Raw genomic sequence first — 27,487 nt, 5'->3', positions numbered from 1 at the left:
AAAAAAAACTATTTTAAATAAATGTGGTTCTTTTGAACTATGTTCAAAGAATCCTGAATAAATGTATCATAGTTTCACAAAACTATTAAGTAGCACATGAATAATAAATGCTTCTTGACTTGAGCACCAAATCAGCTTATTAGAATAATTTCTGAAGGATCATGTGACACTGAAGACAGGAGTAATGATGCAGAAAATTCAGCTTTGCCTTCATTGGAAGAACATTTGACTTAATAATATATTCAGAATATATTTGTTTCTATAAACAGAAAACAGTTATTTTAAATAGCAATACAATTTCACAATATTACAGTTTTTAGTCTATTTTTTATCAAATAATTTCAGTCTTGGTGAGACTTAAATCTTACCAAACCAAACTTTTGAACAGAACATCTGGCCTTTTTGTCCCATTACTCAGTTTTTGAAATTATACATTTACCGGTAATACTTTTCGAAAATCTAATTTTCATCACTTTTGGATGTTTCCATCTCTTTTCTTATAGTCATAATGTTTTCTTTCCTACAATAATCAATGTTTATATGTGAATAAAAGGCTAAATTCAATCTGTTCATCATATAAAGCAATTGTGTCTCTTCAGAAAATTTTGACTAAACAGCTCAATTCATATGGATTAGTTTTACAATCTCTTTATGAACTTTTCAAAGTGTCAAAATGTCAGTTGCATAGCTGTCAACGGAGGGACAGAAATCAGATTTCATCAAAAATATCTTCATTTGTGTTCCGAAGATAAACGAAAGTCTTGAAATGACACGAGGGTGAGTAATTAATGAAAGAATTTTTATTTTTTGGTGAACAATCCCTTTAATAAACCCGTAGAATTAGATACCACACGCAGTCCGTTGACTGGACATCTACTACATATTGTACACCAAAATAGCAAACTCTGAATGAAAAATCGCAGGTCCAATTTGATTGGCTGGCTTTACGTCAAAGGTTAGAACCAGAGGCCAGTCCGGTATGTTTCCACAGACAATTTCTGCAATGCACCATCACTGAAACCTATCTGAAACTTAAACACATGCAACACATGTTCACCAGGACTTCATCACAGTTTTACTATTGTTTAAATGTGTTTCCTGCTAAAATCCCAGCAACCTAACTGCCAAAAACAGAAAGAACCACACATGTAACTCATTTCGTGGTTCATTTCTTACATTTCATTTCTGCACTCTGTGCTCCCTAAGGCACAGTTCATTTCTCAGACCCATTACTACAGACCCTTTAAGTCGGACAGTTGTTTTAGCTTTATTTGTGGCTTCAGGTCATGCATCTCTAGATACATTAAGATTTACTTTACCTGCCAAATACATTCTTTTGACTGTGCTTTCAAGGTCCATCTTAACTACTGTCCTCTACAAAAACTCTAAAGTGAAACTGCTCAGTTTCCATCACTGGCATGCTATGTAGATCTTACACCTGGCCGGTGTCTGCTGATAGAAACCTGTCAACATCTGAGGTGAGAGGACTAAAGCCAAGACTGTCAAACCAGGAGTTTAAAATCGATAGCCTGGAGGTCTATAAATGTTCACACCTTTTATTACTATAAGAACTCTATAAGACTTCCAAACATAGCATGTTATGTACTTTGAAGAAATACTCTCAGTCAAAAGTGAAGCACTGTATACAAGGCTACAACACCTCTGGCTTCATGGTTGTAATTTAATGATTTTTGCTTTGCTGCTTTAAAACTAGCTATATTCTGTGAAAAAGATTCATCATGCCTTAAAATAACTTGACTGTAACTCTACACCCTTGCTTCATTTAGTATGTGCGGTTACATGAATATGCAAATGAGCCCCGCCTGGATAACCTGGCTTCTCTTGAGACCCCCTGCTTTGCAGAATAGTTAATGATATGCTAAAGCCCGCCCCCCTTGTGACAGGATTGGTTACGATGGCATTTGTGACGTAGAGAACAACTGCGATTTTGAACCGTGTTTTTGAGACTCTCTTTGGTTCACTGCAGTTTTATGGAGAAATTCTCAGCAATGTTGTAGACAGAAGAATTTGCACATGGTTTGTGTTAAAGCATATTAAAAAAACCACATAGACATATAAACAACATTAAAATTTTGATTTTCACCACAGGGGGTCTTTAAGACTTTTTTTTAAATAAACAATGTTTACTTAATAATGTTAATACTTTGTTTTTAAGGATCTTCCAGAGCCAGACTTTAGGAAACCCTGATCTTTATTATTATTATTAAATAAAGTTATAATTATTATTATTATTATCTAAAATAAGCTCAATTCTAAAGATCTAAACAATCTGGAAACTGCTTTTCTGTAGGATTACATTATAATAGAGCTGAAAGTAATCAGTCTAGCTAGTAAAAGTAGATCTACAACACCCATTAATAAACTATAAAGACCCCCATAAAAAACAGCGGAAAATGCTGTGTGAGAAAGTTTTATAATCATCTCGAGCCTTTACAAAGCATTCTTTCTATTGCAGAAAGAGACAAAGACAAAAGACAGAAAACAACTGAAATTTCTTTAAATACAACATTGCAACAAACTAATTGTCTCTGTGAGCCAAACTACCTCAAGACACCATTTATACTTTAGATTACAGCAAAACAAAAGCTGTAGATTTGAGGAGGGCTGACATAAATAAATAAACAGAAAAGGAGTAACAAAGTGGGTCATTGCGCAGCAGGAGATGTTATCAGCAGGAAGTGGAGGCGGGTAGAGAGGGTATAAAGACAGACAGACTGGCAAACCCAGGAGGAAAAACCTTCACTGGGCACTAGAAGCACAGCAGCCCAAACACGAACGCTAAAGCTGCTATTCCACACCATCACACACAAAGACAACGAGAAAGATGGTGGCGTGTGTTTAGTTTATATGGCATTAAAATCCATCTCAGGTGATCAGGTGATATTGCTGTTTACACCTGGTAACATGGGACCACTTGTGATCAGAATGGGTCTTTTCGATGGCTTTTTCCCATTGAAAACCATTGTCTCCTTCCTTTTTGTCCGACACACAACAGGCCTATATATATATTTATATTTATATAAGGGGGTATAAAATATATATATATATATATATATATATATATATATATATACTTTTTTTTTTTTAGTTATCAAGATCTGTTTGCCTGTACATAGTATATTTATACTATGTATAGCAGATCTTTATAACTATAAACTTTTATCCCAGTACTTCTGTGATAACATGAATTATTGTAAGACCGAAATAACACTGTGTTTGAAAAGACTGTTTGTGAAGCGGTTTCATACCTATACATAACGTCTCTCTCTGGCTCAGCATGCAGCGCCAACGCAGATCTGAATGTTCGATGTAATCATACTTATCAAAGGTTTAATAAACATTTGATGAGGTTTGCATCATTTATTCTGTTACTTTGCTGTTTATTATTGTGAAGCTGCTTTGAAACAATTTATATTGTATAAAGTGCTATAAAAATAATGGTGACTTGACATAGCCGAATCACTGTTAATTAGGAGTAAGATCGCGTGGTTGTTTGAATGATTGTGATCTTTTTGTGCAGTTTTTAATATTTATGCATCATGTCTATAAAATGCTGTTTATGAAGAGATGCTTGTACAATCTGTGACCTTATTGACTGACTCCACAGGGAAAGGGAGGGAAAGGAAGGGAAAGGAAGGGATGAGATACCATGAGAGGAGGAGCGGACAGACTGAACCACATCCTGACTCAGAACGGATGGACAAAAAAAGATTTAATAATAATATCAATGAGGAATAATACTTCCACAACCACCGCTATAAACAACTCCATCAATAAAATGGAATGAACACTTGTGACAAACACACACAGTGACGCTGTCAATCAGAAATCCCCCTCTGATCTGATCTCTGAATATCTGAATAAAGAAAGAGAGCAAGACAAAGAGGGAGCAGCAACTGGAACAGAGTGATATTAAGATTAACACACTAAAGAGCCTGTAACGGGAGATCTGGAACACACAATACAATACTGCCACACAATACGGCTATGAGAGAGAGAGAGACGAGAAAGTTATTGATTCGGCTATCTGTAAGCCTGGTTTTAAATTATTTATCAGAATAAAGTGAAAGAGAAAACATATCTGTCTTAACATTTTTGTGGTACATGTAAATAAAATTGGTAACACTTCACAATAAGGTTTAATTTGTTAACTACATTAGTTAAAGGGTTTATGAACTGCATTGTTTTGTTGTTTTATATGTTTCCTGGGGTGCACTTATTAGTATGCAGGGGATGACAAACTTTTCTGCTCACCACTCAGCTGCATTTTCCCTGGCCACAATTTTGACATCGATACCATAGGGAAAAACTGCCATATAGATATTTTTAATATTATCCCAATTTGGCAGCCGGTATATTAAGCTGCTGTCACTTTAAGACCTGACACACAGACCCATTATATTGTTTTATATACCCAATATACTAGAATTTATGTGCACGCACTTTGGTTGTGAGCACAGAAATCTGCGGGAATGAGTAAAATTATGCTCAATATAAGCAATCCCACACTGAAATCCACCCGCATTTGGCGAGTTGGAGGGTGTTAAAGTCCCTGTAAAGTCAAAATTAAGTATGCGTTCCGAGTTTGTCACACCACAGAAAAATGTGTTATTAGCCTTGAAATCTTGAAAAAATGAGCATTATTCTCTGCTCTCAAACGCTAGGGGCGTGTCCGCTGGCTGCGCTGAAACCACGCCCACTCGCGGGAAAGCTGCCGACGGTGATATTAGGTGATACTGCTTTCGGGACAGGAGGATGAAGGCCGAGGCGGGAGATAGTCGGTTCGGCCCCATTCACCAGTAACAGCAGATTATCAGTGAATCCCAGTTTAGAAAACTATCCTGTGTAAAATTATCACTACAGAACCAGGTGTTGGTGGTGATCCTCAGCTCTATATAAAGGTGGCTCTTCACAAAATGAATCCACCCGTTCTTAATATGGTCTTTTTTCGGAAATTTAAATAAAAGGACACCGATCTGTTTTGTAAGTGATCCCATCTAGGTAAAACGCATTTCTGTTACGAAGGCATAGCTAACTAGCTACTAGCAAACTGTAGGCTGCAGTAATAGTACTACTCTGACAGATTGCGATTGAGAAGCGAACTGATGCGAATGTGCTCTATTGTTAGGGGAGGGGCCAGCCTCAGTGGCTCCAGTGCGACAGTAGGGGCGTGTCCAAGAGCTCAGTGGCTCCAGTGCATCAGAGCCACCATTTTAGCCCCACCCAAAAAATCCTGAACACAGCACCTGAAAACCTGTTTAAAAGTCTAACTTCACAATTCAGTACTTCACAGTTCACAGTCTTTGTAATGTGTTTTAGCAATACATTTCTAACATTAATAATGTGTTTAGATTTTTTTTTTAGAATTGCCTTTACAGGGACTTTAATGTCAAGCCCTGTTAGTATGACTTTTACATCAAAAATTGTCATAGTTCAGAAATACAATTTTTCCTACCCTGATTTTAGCCCTATGAACGCTCTGTTTTAAGGGGCGGGCCTGCTGTGAGACTTCAGTGTAAACGCCCACTGCTGTGATTGGCTAACATCTTTGCATATGAAACAGCTAGTATTAAATGTTGAACTCTTACGAAACCTTTTAGCACATTTTTACCATTACAGCTTACAAGGTTAACTAATTGCAAAAAGTGTTGATTATAGCATTATATTTAGATTGTGACATGAAAGATTGCAGTGATGAGCATGTAGCCGATTACAGACATGTTGAGTGCATGAATGCAATGCAGTGATCTCGTCATTGCAACTCGATTTCTGCACACTCACGAATACTTTCATCATAACTAACAGTGCAAACCATGGTGCAAACACGATGTAAATAAGAGATTAGTTGATTAACGGGAGTTTTGGCAAGAGTCCAGAACTCGGTCACTGATAAACGCGCACTGTTTGATTGACAGTTCCATCAACTCTCTTCAGACACGGTGTAAAGCCTGGAACACAGTTTTTGTGCGTCGGTCGACTAAGTTTTCTTGGTGTGTTCCGCACCGTCGGCTGAAATTGCCGACATGTTGAATCGGCGTCGGGCCGTCGGTGAAAGAGGGAACTCTGATTGGCTGTTCAGCATAGTGAAAGAGTCAGTGCACGAGAATAATAGCAAAACAGCGAGCAAAGAAGTCAAAACGGTACAGATCATAGACTGTAAAAAAAGATGGACGACGCCCCTTCGCTCTTTTCCATTGGAGAGAACTGAAGCCGCCAGTGTCCCGATATGGCGCTGTGTGACGAGACGCTTATCTCACGAGACGAGACGAGACACGAGATTGGGTTCACGAGAACGAGACGAGACGAGATTTGGACATAACAACAGCATTGGACGAACCAGATACCTTGTTTTCAGTGTTATAGCAAAATTGCTAATTTGCAACACTTGTCCATAGGAGACAACACATGTCACCAATCTGTGAGGCTGAGGCTGTGTGTGACCTCCTACCTCCTTGAAGTCTTATTAAGCGCAAACAATAAGTGCAAGTGCAACCATAATCAAAGTTAGCACACAGACTCTTTATAATTGTTTTCAAATTGCTGTTTTATTTTGCACCGGCGGTTATAGGGTTAATGCGGTGAGTTCGGAAAAGGCCGGGTAGAGAGAAACGAGGCTGGTGTGTTTGTCTCTACAGTTGTTCTTGCGTTCCGATTTGTCTGTTGTCCTTAAGACATTACAGTACTCTCTCAATATATTCGAAGTGCAAACTGAGACCATAGCCGCAAATAAACAGTCCAGAGATGGGTATTAGGAGACGGACTATTGTATGTTCGCGGCCTAATTTGTGTGCAATGCACACCAGGGAGCTTGTGTTTTACTTTCACTTTCGTGATCGCGCGTACGTATAGGGAGCAGCGGTGCTGAGCGTGCATTCTACAATAATACATTTATCAGACGTTAGTCTATTATGGAAGTAAAATAATGTCAAATGTTTTTGAAATAAAAAGCCTATTGAATTGCACTACTTGAAAAAAATGGGCATTGCATTAACCATGCTTGCATTTTAATGCATTGTATTTTTAGGGCTTGCATTTTTATGGGCTGAAATTTAGCATGGTTGAATATTTAAGCTGTGAATATTTCAATTAAAAACATTTCAAACACATTTTCATTATTAAAAATTCAATAATCCATATTCACCATTCATATTTCATTTCCAAAATATTCAAACTGTTTAAAAATACAACCAATAATATTCAACAGGCAATTTTCGGTCCATTTTATTTCAAAAATTCGCTTCCACAAATTCAGTGGTTCAAATTCGACAGTAAATTCAACATTGACGTCCAGGAACTGCAGGAAAAGCAGTAGATTGCCGAGCATACTCTCCATCTGCTGTTAGTCGACCTCACCATCAGATGGTGCAAAAGCGCGTGTTGTTGACGAAGACATTCATTCATAAAATGGAAATGATTATCTGTGACAGTATATGCGGAAAAGATGATAAACACACAAAAGCTGTGTTTATGTTTCATTCAATAACTTCATTGTTACTTTCCCTGTGTATTCTACATGTCATCAGCTTTCTCTACCATGAACAGGATTATAATCGGTTTCCCTCAATACCTCATATACTCAAGGATTCCCTTTCCGTTGGAACAAAACGCTTAACAGTCACATACAGTGATATGAAAGACCAATCTTGCACCTTATTGGGGATGTAGGCTGTAGGCTACAGGCAAGAAGATGGACTCAGATAATAAACTTTACGCGCAAAGTTTCATGCTGAGCGTTTCGTGATATACTGGCATAAAATCAACACTTGATCAATTAATACTAACACTTTCTATTCTCTCTCTCTCTCTCTCTCTCTCTCTCTCTCTCTCTCGACTTATATATATATATATATATATATATATATACACTCACCGGCCACTTTATTAGGTACCCCATGCTAGTAACGGGTTGGACCCCCTTTTGCCTTCAGAACTGCCTCAATTCTTCGTGGCATAGATTCAACAAGGTGCTGGAAGCATTCCTCAGGGAGTTTGGTCCATATTGACATGATGGCATCACACAGTTGCCGCAGATTTGTCGGCTGCACATCCATGATGCGAATCTCCCGTTCCACCACATCCCAAAGATGCTCTATTGGGTTGAGATCTGGTGACTGTGGAGGCCATTTTAGTACAGTGAACTCATTGTCATGTTCAAGAAACCAATTTGAAATGATTAGAGCTTTGTGACATGGTGGAAGTAGCCATCAGAGGATGGGTACATGGTGGCCATAAAGGGATGGACATGGTCAGAAACAATGCTCAGGTAGGCCGTGGCATTTAAACGATGCCCAATTGGCACTAAGGGGCCTAAAGTGTGCCAGGAAAACATCCCCCACACCATTACACCACCACCACCAGCCTGCACAGTGGTAACAAGGCATGATGGTTCCATGTTCTCATTCTGTTTACGCCAAATTCTGACTCTAACATCTGAATGTCTCAACAGAAATCGAGACTCATCAGACCAGGCAACATTTTTCCAGTCTTCAACTGTTCAATTTTGGTGAGCTCTTGCAAATTGTAGCCTCTTTTTCCTATTTGTAGTGGAGATGAGTGGTACCCGGTGGAGTCTTCTGCTGTTGTAGCCCATCCGCCTCAAGGTTGTGCGTGTTGTGGCTTCACAAATGCTTTGCTGCATACCTCGGTTGTAACGAGTGGTTATTTCAGTCACTGTTGCCCTTCTATCAGCTCGAACCAGTCTGGCCATTCTCCTCTGACCTCTGGCATCAACAAGGCATTTCCGCCCACAGAACTGCCGCTCACTGGATGTTTTTTCTTTTTCGGACCATTCTCTGTAAACCCTAGAGATGGTTGTGCGTGAAAATCCCAGTAGATTAGCAGTTTCTGAAATACTCAGACCAGCCCTTCTGGCACCAACAATCATGCCACGTTCAAAGTCACTCAAATCACCTTTCTTCCCCATACTGATGCTCGGTTTGAACTGCAGGAGATTGTCTTGACCATGTCTACATGCCTAAATGCACTGAGTTGCCGCCATGTGATTGGCTGCTTAGAAATTAAGTGTTAACGAGCAGTTGGACAGGTGTACCTAATAAAGTGGCCGGTGAGTGTATATATATATATATATATATATATATATATATATAAAGTCCTAAAGTCCTAAAATGCCTACGTGTATTGCATTAGCTTAAACTGGGATCATAGCACTTGCATATTGTTGTCCTCCTATTGTTAGTTTAACTGTAAATCGCTTTGGATAAAAGCGTCTGCTAAATGACTAAAATGTAAAATTGGCTTGACATTCGCACATTTAGGGACCGTCTCTAAAGTTGCATTCAACATTGGCATGTACGTTTCTAACTTCAATAGCAAACTTAAATTTATTTGAATAAATATAAAAAATCCAAAGGGTGCGCACTATGCCTGACACTACAGGAACACTTTACAGTTGGTTTTATGACTGTAAGTCGTTCTATTCAAATGCTATTGAAGTTAGAAACGTGTATACCAAAGTCGTATACACTTTAGAGACGGTCCCTAAATGTGCGAATGTCCAACTGGGAAACGCTTAGCTGTGCGCGTTATTCTGAGTCCTTCTGCTTGGCTGTGAGTTTGGACTTTTACATCATTAGTCCATTAAGCTACGTTAAGCGTATATGTTCAGCAGGTGAATCCTGAAGTATTGAGGGAAACCCTAATAGCCTGCATGCAGCACATCGCCACAATTTAAAGTTAAGGCAACTAAACAACCAAGATAAATATATGTCAACCTCAAAAATGTAACATTGGATCTGTATATCCGCATCAGGGAATAAAATTATGATCTCGTTCACGGTAGAGAAATATGCATGTAGGCTACACAGGAAAAGTAACCGTGAAGGCACCGAATTTAACAAAACAGCCCTCATAATAATCACAAATAAACTTACATTGCTGTAAATGAGTTTTATGAATGAATGACTTGCTCTAATTTGGCTGGTCTTCGTCAACAACACGCGCTTTTGCACCATCTGATGGTGAGGTCGACTAACAGCAGATGGAGAGTATGCTCGGCAATCTACTGCTTTTCCTGCAGTTCCTGGACGTCAATGTTGAATTTACTGTCGAATTTGAACCACTGAATTTGTGGAAGCGAATTTGCAAAGCGAAATAAAATGGACCGAAAATTGCCTGTTGAATATTATTGGTTGTATTTTTAAACAGTTTGAATATTTTGGAAATGAAATATGAATGGTGAATATGGATTATTGAATTTTTAATAATGAAAATGTGTTTGAAATGTTTTTAATTGAAATATTCACAGCTTAAATATTCAACCATGCTAAATTTCAGCCCATAAAAATGCAAGCCCTAAAAATACAATGCATTAAAATGCAGGCATGGTTAATGCAATGCCTATTTTTTTCAAGTAGTGCAATTCAACAGGCTTTTTATTTCAAAAACTTTTGACATTATTTTACTTCCATAGTCTATGTTGCGCAACGTATCCTCCGCCATCGTCACGCGATCAGTGAACTGTGATTCGTGCTGCACTGATTGCAACGGCAACTCGTGCTGGATGAGCAGAGCAGACTTTTACATTATTTTATAAAAAAAATTTTTTTATATATAAAAACAGAAAAACGATAGTTTAGGCGAATGTGAGTGTAGCGGTGGAATATTCTATGGTAATCTCACCCTCACGCTCATTCATGGCGATATCGCGAGACAGCTTTTCACTCGACGAGAAATCTCGTCATGTTTTAGTCTCGCGAGATCTCGTGGCACGAGATCTCGTCACACCCCTAGCGCTGACATATTGGAACTTGAGTCTGCGCAGTAGCGTTTTCGGGACCAGTCATGCGCAGTCGTGAGCAGGAAGTAAAGCCGCGAAATCAAGGCCCTGCCCCCACTCTCGCTGAATCAATCGTAAGCACACGCCCCTGCACTTTTCTTACGTGGCCTTGTCTGCTCCGTTCCTCTCTAATGATGTCTGCTGATTGCAGTACTTACCTCGTTAAAATAAGGTAAATACAACTACTAACCACATAGTCAACATTATGAAAAAAAGTCCGTTAGTACTTCAGTGACTACTTCGCACAGAGAACCTGTCAATCACAGCTGTCAATCATGATGTCACAGCACCGTTTTTATAGCATCAAATAACTAACTAAAAACTTATTTTAAAAACAAACACTTGAAATTACATCAACGTGATAGAAACTACAGTAAATTACAGAAACTATCTTTAGAAAGAAGATATGTGAAGTGTAATTTAATTATTTAGTTGGTCTCACGTCCCGTTGAATAACATGGGGAGGCGGGGCTTATGACCTATACTAGGACCGGTCACCGGGGGGCGATCGAGACGTTTTGGCTTCACTTTTGAGGGCTTGTGTGGCACAGTGTTGCCAACTTAGCGCCTTTGTCGCTATTTTTAGCGACTTTTCAGACCCCTTTAGCGACATTTTTTCAAAAAAGCGACTAGCGACAATTTTAGCGACTTTTTGGACAAACCTCAGTAACCTCCAAATGTTGCCAGTACTGTCCTGCGAGCGCGAGGTCTTGCTTTCTCCCTGTCGTCACTCTCTATAGCTGCGTCTCCCCTGTTCAGTGAATGGCAGAGAGGAGCGCACGGCCGCTGACAGACGCGAATGATCAGTGTTTTTCCACGGACTGATCACTTATCTGCTTTTCTTTTGTTTTATATTTAAAGAATTTAGTTTGACCATTTTCATTTTATTTATTTTCTTGTGCTTATTACTTGTAACACTCACTATCACATAGCTTAGTTCATCCGGTTCCCTAACTCTCTCAATTCAGATAATGTTCCACATAGGCCTATAAAAAATGTAATCATTCACTATATTATAGCTACTCGTTCTAATGTCTGACAACAACAAAATAGGAAATGAGAACAGCTTTATTTGACATTCGGCTATATTATTAAATAGAGCATTAATTTAGAGAGAAAACGCACTAGGCTCAGACAGAACGCAAGTACGACGCGATGACGTAATTAATATGCTAATTGACGTATGACGTCATCTAGCAACATTTAGCGACTTTTAGGGAAGGCGTTAGCTACTTTCCTTTGAAAATAGTTGACAACACTGGTGTGGCACGCTTGGTACAGATAGAAGGCTGTTTTTATGTTACGTCATCTTACCTGAGTGTTCCTTGGCGAATATTTCAATATTAACATGAGCGGAGTGGAATAAAGAAAGTGTTTATCAGGATTGATATTCAAAACGGTAAGCACGCACTGCTTTGTTAACGGCATGTGTATCGGCATTGAATGACGAATATAGATGAATATATTTGCAGAAATAGACAGTTGTCTCATTTACACGCAGGCACAGAACGCACATTCTAGCTAACAGTCGCCTGTAGTTCTCTCGGTGTGTTCAAGTGGTGTGTTAAAGCCTGGAACACACCAAGCCGACGCCGACGAACTAGCGCCGATGAAAGCCGACTGTGTTGTCGCCTCTTGTCAGGTAAAAAGCTGCACTTGAACACACCGAGAGAACTACAGGCGACTGTCAGCTAGAATGCGCGTTCTGCGCCTGCGTGTAAATGAGACAACTGTCTATTTCTGCAGATATATTCTCTATATTCGTCATTCAAAAAGGGGAAACCGACGCTGTCGGCTGCAGATACACAAACCATAAACAAAGCAGTGCGTGCTTACCGTTTTAAATATCAATCCTGCTAAACACTTTCTTTATTCCCCTCCGCTCGTGTTAATATTGAAATATTCGCCAGGGAACACTCAGGTAAGATGACGTAACATAAGAACAGCCTTCTATCTGTAGAGTTTTGACTTCTTTGCTCGCTGTTTTGCTATTATTCTCGTGCATTTACTCTTTCACTAAGCTGAACAGCCCATTAGAGTTCCCTCTTTCACCGACGGCCCGACGCCGATTCAACATGTTGAATCGGCCGAAACAAAGCCGACGAGGACCAATTTCAGCCGACGGCACGGAACAGTGCGGAACACACCGAGGAAACTCAGTCGGCCGACGCACAAAAACTGCCCGACGGCCGACCGTCGGCTTGGTGTGTTCCAGGCTTAAGATGCGCACACATTAGCTTCCACTCCGCTGACAAGGTATGAAACATGGCTAGCTAGCTAATGTAGCAAACGAGTATGATAAGCTCATTGTGAGTAAAGGATGGGGACATTGTTTATTTACTTTATAGCATTGTGTCTCACCAACTAGGTGACAACGTGGCGTTAAACACCATTCAACAGACTCAAGCCACCACCGCATTGGTAACTAGTTAGTAACTTACCGTTAAGACCCCGCTTGACTGCTGCTGCCTGAACAAGACACCGGACACGAGCGGAGCGATGCGTCAAAAGACAGTTGAACCCATTATAACAAAGTCCTTTTAGGCAAGTCATGCCACTCGGCCGCCATCTTGGCAACGCCTCCGGGCAGCTATTTCGGACTAACAAGACTAACTAATTCATCTAAATGAATGGGCAGAGAGTCAGAACTGCAGTTTCACTGGTCACCGGGACATAAAAACTACATGTATAGAAACAGCAGTAAAATATGATAAAAATCGCTGAAAAAGTTTGATGACTTTGCCCCAAAATAAGGTTTAAAACGCCTTTTTCCCCGCAGGTTATACTTATACTTAGGTTATACTTTTACTACGCATGCGCAAGGGTTCTCTCCCTCGGTCGTGCGCGAGCTGCACAGTGTGTGTGAGCTCTTGCTCGCTCGCTCTAGATTCCGGGAGATTTTAACTAATTTGCGGGCATCAGGGAGCCGCTGCCAATCTGCGGGAGACTTCTGATGTCTGATATTACACAACTCACACATACACTGCATATCAAATCTGCCACCTTTTCAAACAGTAACATATTTTGCGCTGACGGCTTGACTGATAAAAGCAGACGATTGGCTTTCCAGCGGGAGGGGCGGGGCATGTGCATACAACCGCCATCTTTGGCGTTACGGGTTTTCCCTATATAGTTGTATTAAGGATTGATGAAGTGGCATGTCTCTATATAAATAGTCTCTGATTATAATCAGTGATGTTGTCTACATTGGATGCGGCGCGACAAATCTCCAACAGTAAACTGTGATGCCTCATTCTATTTATGACGTACTGACACGAAGGACTAATGCTTTGCAGCGTTCAGTGTATACACTGTGTCAGCCCATTCTGCCTATAACGCTAAGTTACAACATCAAGCAATATTCCAATAATTTATATAATTATAACACTTTATATAGGGCCATTTTGAATAATGAGTAGTTTCAAGTTTAGTACATTTTGCTGACTACTTAGTTATTTAAAATAGTATTTAAGTAAAAGTAAGTACACATGTAATTGAACATGTTTTCATTATGGTATTATTAATTTTAATTTAGTAAAAGATCTTAGTACTTCTTCCACCACTGGTAGCGACTAGAGGAATTAAGACTAATAATAGAAGATAATAAGGTTTTGCCAGTGACACTTTTGATATATTTATTGATATAAGTTATTTTTGATATAAGTCATTAGTGAAGATTATCCAACAGTATTTAGAATATAATATAGAATAGAACATGCAATGCAAACTAGTTTGGTTACAGCTCAAATGTATCATTCTCATTCTACCATTCACCCTGCCTCCATTACATATCTTTGTCACACAAGTGTTTGATCACCACATTCGAGTGATCATTGCAAAAAATGTGTTTATAATATTCTGTTTATACTGTATTCCATATACAGTACCAGTCAAAAGTTTGTACACACAAATGGGAAAGTGTGTCCAAACTTTTGACTGGTACTGTACTATAATATACACATAAATAATATTGCTACTGTATTATAATAATATATACAAATAATATCGGCCGAACCGATATATCGATATCTGGCTTTTTTAACTCCCTAATATCGGTATCGGCCCCCAAAAATCCATATCGGTCGGGCTCTAGTTTTTTTTTACAACCTGGCACTGCACGACGTCTTGCCGTCCCAAGTGCTTTTTGACAGTATAGTGTCCCCATCACTAAACTGGAGCGTTAGGACCCACACAGATCACAGGGTGAGATGGCGCGGCATCGGCTGTCGTCAACTATGACACGCTATACAAGATAAAGTGATCAACTGTTGCATCCCGACGCTCGTTGTTGTTTACAAATCACCACGACACACCTCGTCAAATGAATCGTGGCAAAATCGGGCTGATATCGTGTAATCTGATTCTGAACCCCGCATTACTTCAATGTAAATCATAAAACAGAAGAACAGATCTACTTCAGTTTCATAGAGGCTTTCAAACTATTATTTTGCCCACAACGTATAGCAGAAATATAGCATAACTTCAATTTACAATTTTGAAATTAATCAACAGATTAGACTATTAGTATTCTAAACTAATTGTTAGTTTCAGCCCTATACAGATATGTATTCAATTTTGCAGGAGTGTTGCCTTCTAGTTAAGAAATACTTCAGAAACATTCATTAATTTATTGCAAGCAAACATTTTGTCAGTTGTTTCTTCCAAAAGTACCACTGTGCTCCCTGGATTATCAGTCAGTATAGCTAAAGTTCACTGACTCCCACATGATCATATCAGCTAGCTGTTTCTGACCGGCAGATCTTGCACACAAACACACACTTCCTTCAGTCACCAGTTTATCGTAATGGAACTTTAAATTTACGAGTTAGTAATAAAACCTGTTTTATTGAAGCCATCATGAAAAACTGCAATCAGTGCTGCAATCATCCAATGAGTGAGCGCACAAATGGAGAGAGCGAAAGAGAGAAAAACAGAGATGGTAGATTTGTAGCCTTAAAAGGAAATAAATCTAAATGTGCCTGCACTGGTTTTCATGAAAATCATTACTGGATGCTTTTTATCTACATTTAAAATCTCATTTATTAACAATTCTGGTGACCCAACAGATATAAACACACTCTAATGTTCATTACGCAAAGGTCCCTCCCTATCGTCATGATACAGATATGCCAGTTAAATTCTTAAAATGAAAGAGCAGGTATAGACAACTTTGTGTAAAAAGAAATTATGACATTTCTGGCGCAATAAAACTTTATAAGTGGACTTCAGGGAAAAAATAAAACACCACAAAACTATACAATATGACCCTGCATACTGAAAGCTGGGCTATATAAGATCACTGAAGGTTACAAAACTAATCATTTCCTCCAAGTAATTTCAAGTTGCTGAAAATCTCCTTTTATCTGGTCCTGCTAACAAGAAAGGCTTTAATTTGAGCCAGAGAGCAAACAACCATACACACCCAGTGTCATGAGACACATGAAAGGGCTTGGACTCCATTAACTCAAACTGATTTATGCACAACACCATGAATTCTTCATTATGAGGGCTGACTGCATCCAGAAGATATGAATCCAAACCCAAAAGCAGAGAAAGAGAGAGAGAGAGAGAGAGAGAGAGAGAGAGAGAGAGAGAGAGAGAGAGAGAGAGAGAGAGAGAGAGAGAGAGAGAGAGAGAGAGAGAGAGAGAGAGAGAGAGAGAGAGAGAGAGAGAGAGAGAGAGAGAGAGAGAGAGAGAGAGAGAGAGAGAGAGAGAGAGAGAGAGAGAGAGAGAGAGAGAAACACAGATCAGCTCACTGTGAGGTGCGATGATCAATAAAACCTAAGCTATACATCATGACCCCCCTCTGATTCCCTGATCACTTACATGACCTTATTAAACCTTCAGTCTGCTCAGCATGTGTAATCACACTCACACACACACAGATCTGCATCTCTTTACTGCCTCCTACACAGCAGCAGTCATTTCCTCACATGATCCACATGAGCGAAGGCAGAGGGACGGGGTTAACACTTACAGAGAATTGCTAATCAAATGATTTAAGGAACTCTCTGGATCAATCCAACTTAGCTCTATCGACAGCATCAGGAGCATAATGTCAATTACTCCAAAGATAATTAAAGAACAGTAAGGCATTTAAATGGTAGCTGAACAGTGAACACACATTGTTCATAAGACTAGTGTGAAAAACATCACTTATTGACCTTGATTTTTTGTAGTAATTAACATTAGGGCACAAATGCTATCGAATAACTTGCATTGAACCCGAAGCTTCCCTTTAAAAAAAAAAAAAAAAGTGGAAACGAACAAACTGCCAAGTGCCAGTATCCTTTCATATGAGAAATGACAAACGAGGGTCTGTTTCATTCACCCTGAGTGGCTTAATTCAGAGCGACAGGGAGTGGGGCATCTGTGAGTGTTGTGGACAAGAGGGTGATTTATTGTGACAGACAATAACCTAAGCATTAAATTGCCATTTTTCAGGCCAAAGGCACGGCTCAATGCTCAAGAATGCCAGTCGGATTTTTATTTGCCCTGACAAAATTTTCACAGGCCCCATCACCGAAAACTAACTAACTAAATAGTATCAATCTATTACTGTTTTTGACCCGTAACCTTGTATTCTAATAAATATGGTTGGTTCGACACCCACATTTTAGATAACAATTTCAGTTCTCAATCCAATTTTGATACCGCACCAACAATTATTTTCCTAACTAATATAAAGTTTAAACTTTATTAAAAACAAATAAACACTCTTAGAAAAGGTTCTGTCAGGTGCATTATATAAAGAACCTTTTTAGGGATTCCGTTTTAATTAATTAATTTAAATGAATTATGATGAACTAAACAGTTTGTAAACATACTATATCACTAGAAGAATTTAAATAACCTGTTTAAACATGAAAGTATTATGCAAGACATTTACCCTTCTATAGAACCTTTCTGGCATAGGGTTACAGAACAGAAAAAAAATCTGAGAATGTTTCAATAATAAAATAAGATGAACAAATGAAAATTACCAAAATTAATTCAGTCAGCTGTGCTGTCCGTCTGTCCTGGCCTCAGGTCACGAGAGGAAATAATATAAGAGGAGAGAAATGATCATTTCTTATAATGAACAAATGGATGAACACATGGAAAACAGCTGGAAAAGGAGAATCTGCTTAAACTGACAACAGAAAGCATGTACTGTATATTTAGTGCTCCATCTCACCAAACGCCTTGCCCAGAAGCACACGACACAGCCCAGATGCTCAGTGTAGTTTTGTATTCACTCTGATTACGTAACATAAACTCTAGAACTCTGGATCACATCTGAGCTGAACAGCAATGATGAAATTTGTGCCTACAGACAGAAGAACCAAAGGAGTCACAATCAGGCCAGCCCAGAAAGTGCAAAGGCATTGCAATAGACCTACTTAAACATGTACCACTGAAAGAATGTAAAACTATTTCAGTGTAGGCTAAACCACATTCCCAGGCTCTCTCCCTCTCTTCAATCATCTTCTTTTCTCCACTCCTCCAGAAAAAAAGAAGAAAGGGTATGAGAGTAAAGCAAGTCCAAAGGTCTTAGGTATGAAGACATTTTTAATGATGAAATTTCAAACACGGAGAGCGCTGTAGTTCAGTATGTAATTCTTGTATGAACACCTACTGTAAGTTCATTACAAGTTCAGTGTCACTGTGCCCATGGGTCAAATATATAAACACCAGTAAAGACGAGATCCTTGGCAGCACTGATATACATAATGCTGGGCTTAAAACTAAGTGAAATCCCACATGAAGCATGCTGGGATTTTAAAGGTCTGAGTTGAGGCTTGGCATGCTGTAGCACTTTGAAGGATTTCCCTTCCTCATTCCAGTCCGACTGACCTGTGGCACCGGGCCTGAAAGCAAAAGCAGCTGGCTGCCCCAGGCAATGCTCTAAAGCAGCTACACATCACTGCTGCAATGCTGGACACCAAAGACCCCTTACAAAGGAACCCCATTCCTAAAGTGTAAAGGAAGCTATATATTATCATTATTGACCTTACAACCCCCAAGAAACAAAATGGTGGTCAAAACAAACATGGATTATGCATTAAAATGTATGTCCTTCCAAGGAAGGTGAGTTGAATTAAATAGCCTATACTTCAAAGGTTTGGGGGGTCAGTAATATTTTATGAATATTTTAGGATGTTTATGAAAGTCTCTTATCCTCACCAAGAATCCATTTATGTGATTAAAAAAAATACAGCAATAATAGTATTTTTTTTACAATATATATTTTTTATTCATTCCTGTGATGGCAAAGCTGAATTTCCAGCATCATTACTCCAGTCTTCAGAGTAACATGATTCTTCAGAAATCATTCTAATATGCTGATTTGGTGCTCAAGAAAAATTGCTTGATTGCTTAATAGCTTAATATTTCTGTGGAAACCATGATACAATATATATATAGTTCAAAAGAACAGCATTTATTTTAAATAGAAATCTTTTGTAACATTATAAATGTCTTTACGGTTACATTTGATCAATTTAATACATGAATACTGAATACAAGTATTAATTCTTTAAAAAAGATCTTACTGACCCCAAATTTTGAACGGTATATAGATTATATTTTTGTTGTTTCCCCTTGCCATTTTTGAAGAACTACAGCAATTCTCCAGAGAAAATAAACAACTCTGTTAAAATAGTCTATAACATTCTATACATTACTGCTGCAATTCTCCACAGTAATTAAACACCACCGTGGCCATGCTATAGAGGCGTGGGAATCGGCAGGATTACACAACAGCACTTTAAACCAGAGACACTGAAACATTCAACTCATAAACATTTGATGTTGCCAAGAGACAAGAGAACGGCAAAGGCCAACATTCTAGAAGGCATTGAATCAACAGGCGGGGATACCTAAGCAGGCCGTGGCGTGTCCCGTATCCTAGCAGCATGCTTCTGGAACACTGCCCAAGGTGTTGACTGGGCCCTGACTGGACGGACGCTGCTCCTGCACTAGCCTATGTGTCTGGCAGAGCGGTTGTGCTGGCTACAGATAAATCACACCACCGGATATCAATGATCGAATGACATATGCACAGCAGCACACACATTCACAACACTGGCTATAGGTCAATGATTGAAAACTTTCAGCCTCAAGAATCACGTCATGCCATTTAGAGCGGATGGCCATGGCAGATTTACTAGACCTATTCCATCCGCTGTAACATTCATTCAAATGTTTTATTTTTATACACCCTACACTCACATTATCCATGTGGGATCAGAACCAGTGGAGAGGTTATGCTATGTTAAAACTTCTAAAATGATTTGTCATTAAAATTATTTCTTTATTCATTCAATTGCTGACTTACACATTCTTTTATTCCTCCCGTGAACACATTTTCCTTCTCCTCAGCATACCAGAATAAATGCTTGTGGTTTTTCTACATAAAAAGTGGAGAAAACAGTTTCACTTGATTTTTTTTAAAGTGTTTCCACTTGAGGCCAAATGTGAAAAATTTTCCATCAGAACAAATGGCACACTGGACAGACGAACCAAAAAGCACAGATCACATAGCTGTCACACACACACACACACGCACTAGCGTCTCCCTGATACAAACGCCTTTGAGCTTCTTGTCAGTAAGTGAATAATGCTCTTTCATCAGCGCCAGCGCCGCTCTGGCTCCACATTGGTCCACAAATTACCATGCAGATAACAGTCTGTGCATCCAAAACTAAACACACATACAGTGTACAATGTTTTCTGGTCTGATTAAGAAATATTGTTTTTCCACAAAAAGGCACTCTCAACACAGTGCCCTTAGTGCATTTCACATCTGAAACACCTCAAGGGTGTGTGTTCGTCAAACACGAAAGTAAAACACTTAAACGTACTGTATGTAATTTTTGGCCACCAGGGGTCACTAATCTCTTACAATAACAAAGGTGTATATCAATGACGCAAAGCATCAAGCGGAATTATGGATCTTTTATGGATGAGTGAATACATTGATGTTTTTAACATGACTGTGGTATGAAGCAAGGCGCGATTGCTAACCAGAGACGTATACCAGCACCACACGCAACGCGAGTCCCGCGGATATAAAGGAATAAGGACATTTCATTCTACCGAACTACACGGAAGTGCTGCATTAATAAGTTACTCACAGGTCAGTTTATTAGACAAATTAAACTTGAGGTAACGCAACGCTGTTTCACTTGCTCTAACTATCACACTAAACACACGGCATTTGAGTGTGTTGAATGTTGTTAGTTAGGTTGTTTGCTGGCTGTATGAGACTACCAGTAAGCTAGATCAACATTAGAATAACATACAGATCATGTTCTAACATTTCATCATGTTGAACTAAATAACATTGATTAGTGGCATTTACATTTGCTCACCTGTCTAATAAAGTACATGGAACACTCACGCGTCTCTGTCAAGTCGAAGTTAGTCGCGGACGTGGAGCTCTCGGCATCTCGAAAGATTTTGATCTTCGTTCTATTCCTCTTTTTGTCTCAAAGTCTGCTTGCCATGGTCCAAAATGTTTGAACAAAACAACAACAGCGTGAGCGTCCTGCTCAGCATAACCCAGTTGTCCACGTCTGTCGCCATGGTTACTATGGCAGTACGAGCGGAAACCGAGGGTAACGCGAATATGATGCCATTGACTGGCGACTCCTCACACCTGCTGACACGTCCCGTTTCCTTGGTTAAAATCGCAATTCTCTCACGATTTACAAATAGTTCGAAACATTTGGGATATTGTAAGTAATCAACTAAACAAAATATATAACATTGGCCTAGTGGTTTTTGGATATTTTACTGCAAAAATCCTACATATTGTACCTTTAATTAGACACATGCCTCCAGGGCCCAGAAACAATCCTATTGCACCTGAACTCCTCAGACTTGACTTGAGTAAATATGAATTATGTTTCCCTTGTGGAGCACTGAATGTGTTGCCAATTGCCATAACTGCAGAACTACACAAGAAATCTGCAAGAAAACACCAAAGGCAATATTCTCAAAGAAAATTTGAGGTATTTAGCAAAATTGCTGCATTCTTGACCCCTAATACAGCATAATACACAACCTGACCTTAACCTCTGAGCAGCATTCCACTGTGAGCATATACACTCACCGGCCACTTTATTAGGTACACCTGTCCAACTGCTCGTTAACACTTAATTTCTAAGCAGCCAATCACATGGCGGCAACTCAGTGCATTTAGGCATGTAGGACATGGTCAAGACAATCTCCTGCAGTTCAAACCGAGCATCAGTATGGGGAAGAAAGTTGATTTGAGTGACTTTGAACGTGGCATGATTGTTGGTGCCAGAAGGGCTGGTCTGAGTATTTCAGAAACTGCTAATCTACTGGGATTTTCACGCACAACCATCTCTAGGGTTTACAGAGAATGGTCCGAAAAAGAAAAAACATCCAGTATGCGGCAGTTCTGTGGGCGGAAATGCCTTGTTGATGCCAGAGGTCAGAGGAGAATGGCCAGACTGGTTCGAGCTGATAGAAGGGCAACAGTGACTGAAATAACCACTCGTTACAACCGAGGTATGCAGCAAAGCATTTGTGAAGCCACAACACGCACAACCTTGAGGCGGATGGGCTACAACAGCAGAAGACTCCACCGGGTACCACTCATCTCCACTACAAATAGGAAAAAGAGGCTACAATTTGCAAGAGCTCACCAAAATTGAACAGTTGAAGACTGGAAAAATGTTGCCTGGTCTGATGAGTCTCGATTTCTGTTGAGACATTCAGATGTTAGAGTCAGAATTTGGCGTAAACAGAATGAGAACATGGAACCATCATGCCTTGTTACCACTGTGCAGGCTGGTGGTGGTGGTGTAATGGTGTGGGGGATGTTTTCCTGGCACACTTTAGGCCCCTTAGTGCCAATTGGGGATCGTTTAAATGCCACGGCCTACCTGAGCATTGTTTCTGACCATGTCCATCCCTTTATGGCCACCATGTACCCATCCTCTGATGGCTACTTCCACCATGTCACAAAGCTCTAATCATTTCAAATTGGTTTCTTGAACATGACAATGAGTTCACTGTACTAAAATGGCCTCCACAGTCACCAGATCTCAACCCAATAGACCATCTTTGGGATGTGGTGGAACGGGAGATTCGCATCATGGATGTGCAGCCGACAAATCTGCGGCAACTGTGTGATGCCATCATGTCAATATGGACCAAACTCCCTGAGGAATGCTTCCAGCACCTTGTTGAATCTATGCCACGAAGAATTGAGGCAGTTCTGAAGGCAAAAGGGGGTCCAACCCGTTACTAGCATGGGGTACCTAATAAAGTGGCCGGTGAGTGTACAATGCAGCAAGGATGTAACCAAACACTCAAAACCAGGAGCAAATGTAAAGTTTAAAGTTGTGTGAAAATGGAAATAGCCACAGATATTTTTTTTTGGTATTATGATGTATATTCAAGTGAAATGGATTATTGAAAAAAGTAGGGCGGGGACTTAGTTCTATCGTTTGGTGTGGTTTAAGTGGACTAAATGATTGGAGAAGTCCGGCATACGTCACCAGAGTCTGCTGTTTCACCGGAAGATCAAGTTATGATATTTTGATTAAAAAATTACAAGGTCAGTCTTTCTTTTTAAACGACACGTTGAATAGCTCCCGATGAGATCAATAATACACATTTAAAAAACAGACAGGGTGAATTTTCAGTTCATGCCGATTGCCGACTTTAAAAGACATCCACAGGAGGAGTCAATTTTCCCCCAAACCTTTAAAGGCATAAACATAAAATCAACGAGATTGAAGCACCTCATGACCTAGATTAAATTAAGTGCTGTCAATAATAAATTGATTAAATTACTGCGCAAAAATGACTCAAATTTAAATAAATGGTAAAAGTGAGCATCTCTAGTAAATAAGATGTAATGTTGATAATGTACAAGAATATTCCAATTCCTGAGACACCTGTAAAACTATTTACTTGCCATTTATTTAATAATTATTAATAACTAGAAAGTTTAAAGAGAGAATGGACCTAAAAAAACTAACATTGTATGTAAACATGGTAAATGCAGGGACAACCAAGTGTGTATGTAAAATACAAAGATACAGAATTCTTTCTTATATTGCAACTATTTAAATGTTAAACATATGCTATATGTTATTATTAACATCTCACTTCGTCCAATTTGAGTTACATCCTATCTGCAGAAATTTGAAGACACATCAGGCTTCATTGCAACCTATCGTGCACAATTCCTAAACAGAGAGGAGAGAAAATAAACAAAACAATGTGGAAAAGTATAGTTGTACATTGCCTCTCCCTACACACAGGAATGCCTGGGGGAATGGATAAATCATTGCCGTTAGTCAGATACGTCACGGGCCAACTCAGCATTCCAGACACACACGCACAAGCTGGGCTGGAAATGAGTAGCGGCACGCGCGAGACATGCAAGCAGTGACAACTCACCATTTCTTTGTGCATTCCACCATGAGTTCCTGGTAGGAGGCGACGAACTGGAATTTGGAAGCATGTTTCCCAACACGCTGCAGTCTCTTCCACACCGAAGCCATGGTTTTTCCTCTTTAAAGAGCTGACAGTTTGTTTAAAATACTGTCGCGTTCTGACGCCACCCCCTCACAAATCCTTTCCTTGGAAAAGTTCTCAAAAGTATCCGTCCAAAATCAGCTTGTGTGCATTCATTGATGTTTACAGAGTTTAAAATCAGGTAGAGGAAAGAAAAAAAACACGTAGATCCCTTGCCATCAAAACATTAACGTGGATGATCGCAGATCAGCATGATGGCATGACATGTTAAATCCACCAGGATGATTGACAGCTCTCACAGAGCTCATTCTGTACAGCAAATCCATCAAAATAAACATAAGCAGTGCATGGTAATCCAATATTCCTCGTTTGCATGCGTCAATAAGCCTACAGAAACAAAGAGGAATATGGTTAGATCTCAGTGATAAAGGTTGTTGCACAAAAAGATATCCATCAATTAACTCATGTCAAGCTTTGATTTCCAATTTCTGCATCTAAACACAAACATCCTGTCAGTTTCTACTGATTATTTTAACAAAATCATCCTAAATTTAAAAACTGATTCATACCAGCAAAAGAGAACAATCCTTATCAGTTATCTGTGCTAGGCAATGGAAAGCGATGATATCGAGAGATAAAGAGATTTGGCTGACTTTGTTTAGCTGTGCAAGTTGCAAACAAATTTCATAAAACCAGCAAAGTGCAGCCAGATTAGATCTTCTGGACCAGTTACAATTATTCTGAACTGTTGAAAATTTAACAGATCAGAAGTTATTGTTGTATTTTATTTTAGCACAAAAGTAAAACATGATAGAATGTAAGCACTGCATTTATACAATTATTAGTTTCAATCCTCTAATTGTCTGAGGAATACAGCATAGAGTGCAACAACTGGGTTTCAGAAGTAAAAATCCCGTTAATTTTCTATAGCGGAATTTTTAACCATAATATACCAAACTATAAAGAAAGAGCTACGAGGTTGTTAATTGATGGTATATGCTTTTGTTGAAGCCACGAGCCTGCAACTTATTTTTTAAATAATTGTGTTTTACAGCGGAATTCCTGGTGAAAAATTACATTACCCACTATTCTTAATTAATTAAGGGATTAATACCCACTATCAATCCAGGAATCAAAACAAGCGAATTCTACCAAAGGATCTCTTTAACACGCGTCCACTCCCATGAAGCACTGAGAGTGATGTAAAGTCTTCTTACCTTTGTCTTTTTGTCCAATTTTGTCTACTTTTTTGCCTCAAATCAAAGTTTGTAATGTTGTCATTCACCTTGTAGCTTGTTTGGTTTGGTTCCTGGTTTATAACTCTTTAACAAAGACTTTTTTTAAATTCTTATGGGAAAAAATGAATGGGAAAATGTTTGCTTAATAAAATAATGTTTTAATAAACATTGTATCCTTAATATTTGTATTATGTAGTTTTACAAAAGCAAAAAGACACTTGAGGCTGTGTTATATTGTAAATGTAGTCACTATAATGTCAACAAGCAAATCACAGCCAGCTGTGCTGATATTTAGTACAACAGCATTTTTTCCCTGTGTTATTGCCTAAATATCCAGCAGGATGATAATCAGTTTTTGTTAAGTCGTTTTTGTTGTTGTTGAATGAATATGAATATAATGAATATAGCAGAGGTTAAATTATATTTTTAATTAAAGGTTTATTAGGAGCTCGAAATGGATAAGGAACTCCAGGACCATTTATTTTAATTATGTTCACATCTGTTGCTGTTCAAACATTCACGAGAAGGTATAATTAATTGTATATCCATACAAAACTGCTGCTGAAGGCTTCTTCAAACAACTCACGTCCTCATTCACAGAAGAATACAAACTGATACACTGTCAGTGCTGTCAAACTGACTTCACACACTTAAGAAATTTGCTCTCAGGTTACTGGTTAAAAATCCGCTTTTAAAGTCACAGTGTTGTTATAAATACCTGACTAGCAATATAGCTTAAGAGATTATTACAACAATCAATAATGAAACCCCTGCAGTCACAGAGACCCTTATCATGATATTATTCATCAACATCCTGGTTCTGGTCGCATTCCTGCACTCACCCCGTGAATAATGCAGCAGCAGTAGCGGCTGAATGCGCCCGTTGCGGCGGGAGGCGCGTGGCTGCATCAGCCCGCTAGCGAGCAAAAGAGCCGCTCTGGCTGGATATTCCCATAGAGCACCGCTAGCAGCCTAGGCTAACCTTAGCCAGGCAGGCTATCCCAGGGCAAAGAGCGGCAGCGAAACCGAAATCCCTTTCCCACTCGGACGTATACCGGCAACAGCCAAACTGAGGAGTTTGAAGGCGAGGGACAGTGGTGGTTTTCCGGTCGAGAGTAGGAAATTCCAGCGCTATTTTCGTATTCACACACAAACTCAACGCATCAAGACTCCATCATTTTCCTCCCCAATCCCACATTCAGTCAAACATCTGTGCGGAGTCTCCGAGAAACGCCCCCACGCGTCTCTCATTGGCTGGAGTTCCAAAAATATTTACATATTCATGACACTTCTTAAAGCTTTTGTTGCCAGTGAGCGCTCCTATTGGTCGATTTAGACATCTTTCAGAGATCTTTAACCCGCCTGTGTGCAAAGTGAGCTGAGTAGGAACATAAGTAATGTAAACCTTCTCCTATGTGTTAAGGAATAAAGTTAACTATTTATTTACGATATATCAGATATTTTTTATTTCACACTCATTAATATGAGTGGGAAAATAAAAATATCTGATAGATTTTACTGATATAGCTGAATGTAGGTTGAGGCAATTCAGCACTCGAATATGCCTATTTATTGTTGTGGACCAATCTAAATTATAAGGTAAAACAAAACAAAAATATATTTGTGACAGAGATATTGTTTTATTGTAATTATATATATTGCAATTTTAGTTTGTAATATAATTATTTATTTATTTCTAAAACGATAAAAAGTGAAGTAAAACTGTTGTGCCAGTAATGTGCCTTGATATTTAAAAAACTGGAAAAATGAAGCGAGGGACATGTGGTGAGAGTTTGTGGTCTAATACTCTTCTACAGCTTCAACTGGCAAACAGTTAATTACAGTAGGCCTACATTTTTTGTCTTTCTGGCCATTACTTTAAGTCTGAAGAGAAACACAAAGGCCACTTTCAACCAGATAAGAAATT

At 39.1% G+C, this 27,487-nt stretch overlaps 1 protein-coding gene across 1 annotated transcript in view; it reads right to left on the bottom strand.

The window, feature by feature from the left end:
* The window catches only part of ehbp1 (EH domain binding protein 1), a 165,730-nt gene extending 138,953 nt beyond the window's left edge, over positions 1–26,777 (bottom strand). Inside the window, exons 1-2 of the mRNA XM_056264310.1 lie at positions 26,403–26,777; positions 24,245–24,709 (exon numbers count right to left, since the gene is read on the bottom strand). Coding sequence (XP_056120285.1) covers positions 24,245–24,348 — 104 coding nt within the window. The 5' untranslated portion in view covers positions 24,349–24,709; positions 26,403–26,777. The remainder of the gene's footprint in view (positions 1–24,244; positions 24,710–26,402) is intronic.
* Between the last annotated feature and the right edge of the window lie 710 nt (positions 26,778–27,487).

Source organism: Rhinichthys klamathensis, unplaced genomic scaffold (assembly GCF_029890125.1).
Source record: "Rhinichthys klamathensis goyatoka isolate OS25496 unplaced genomic scaffold, OSU_Roscu_1.1 h1tg000220l_1, whole genome shotgun sequence".
NCBI lineage: Eukaryota > Metazoa > Chordata > Actinopteri > Cypriniformes > Leuciscidae > Rhinichthys > Rhinichthys klamathensis.
This window is presented reverse-complemented; position numbering and strand designations above follow the sequence as displayed.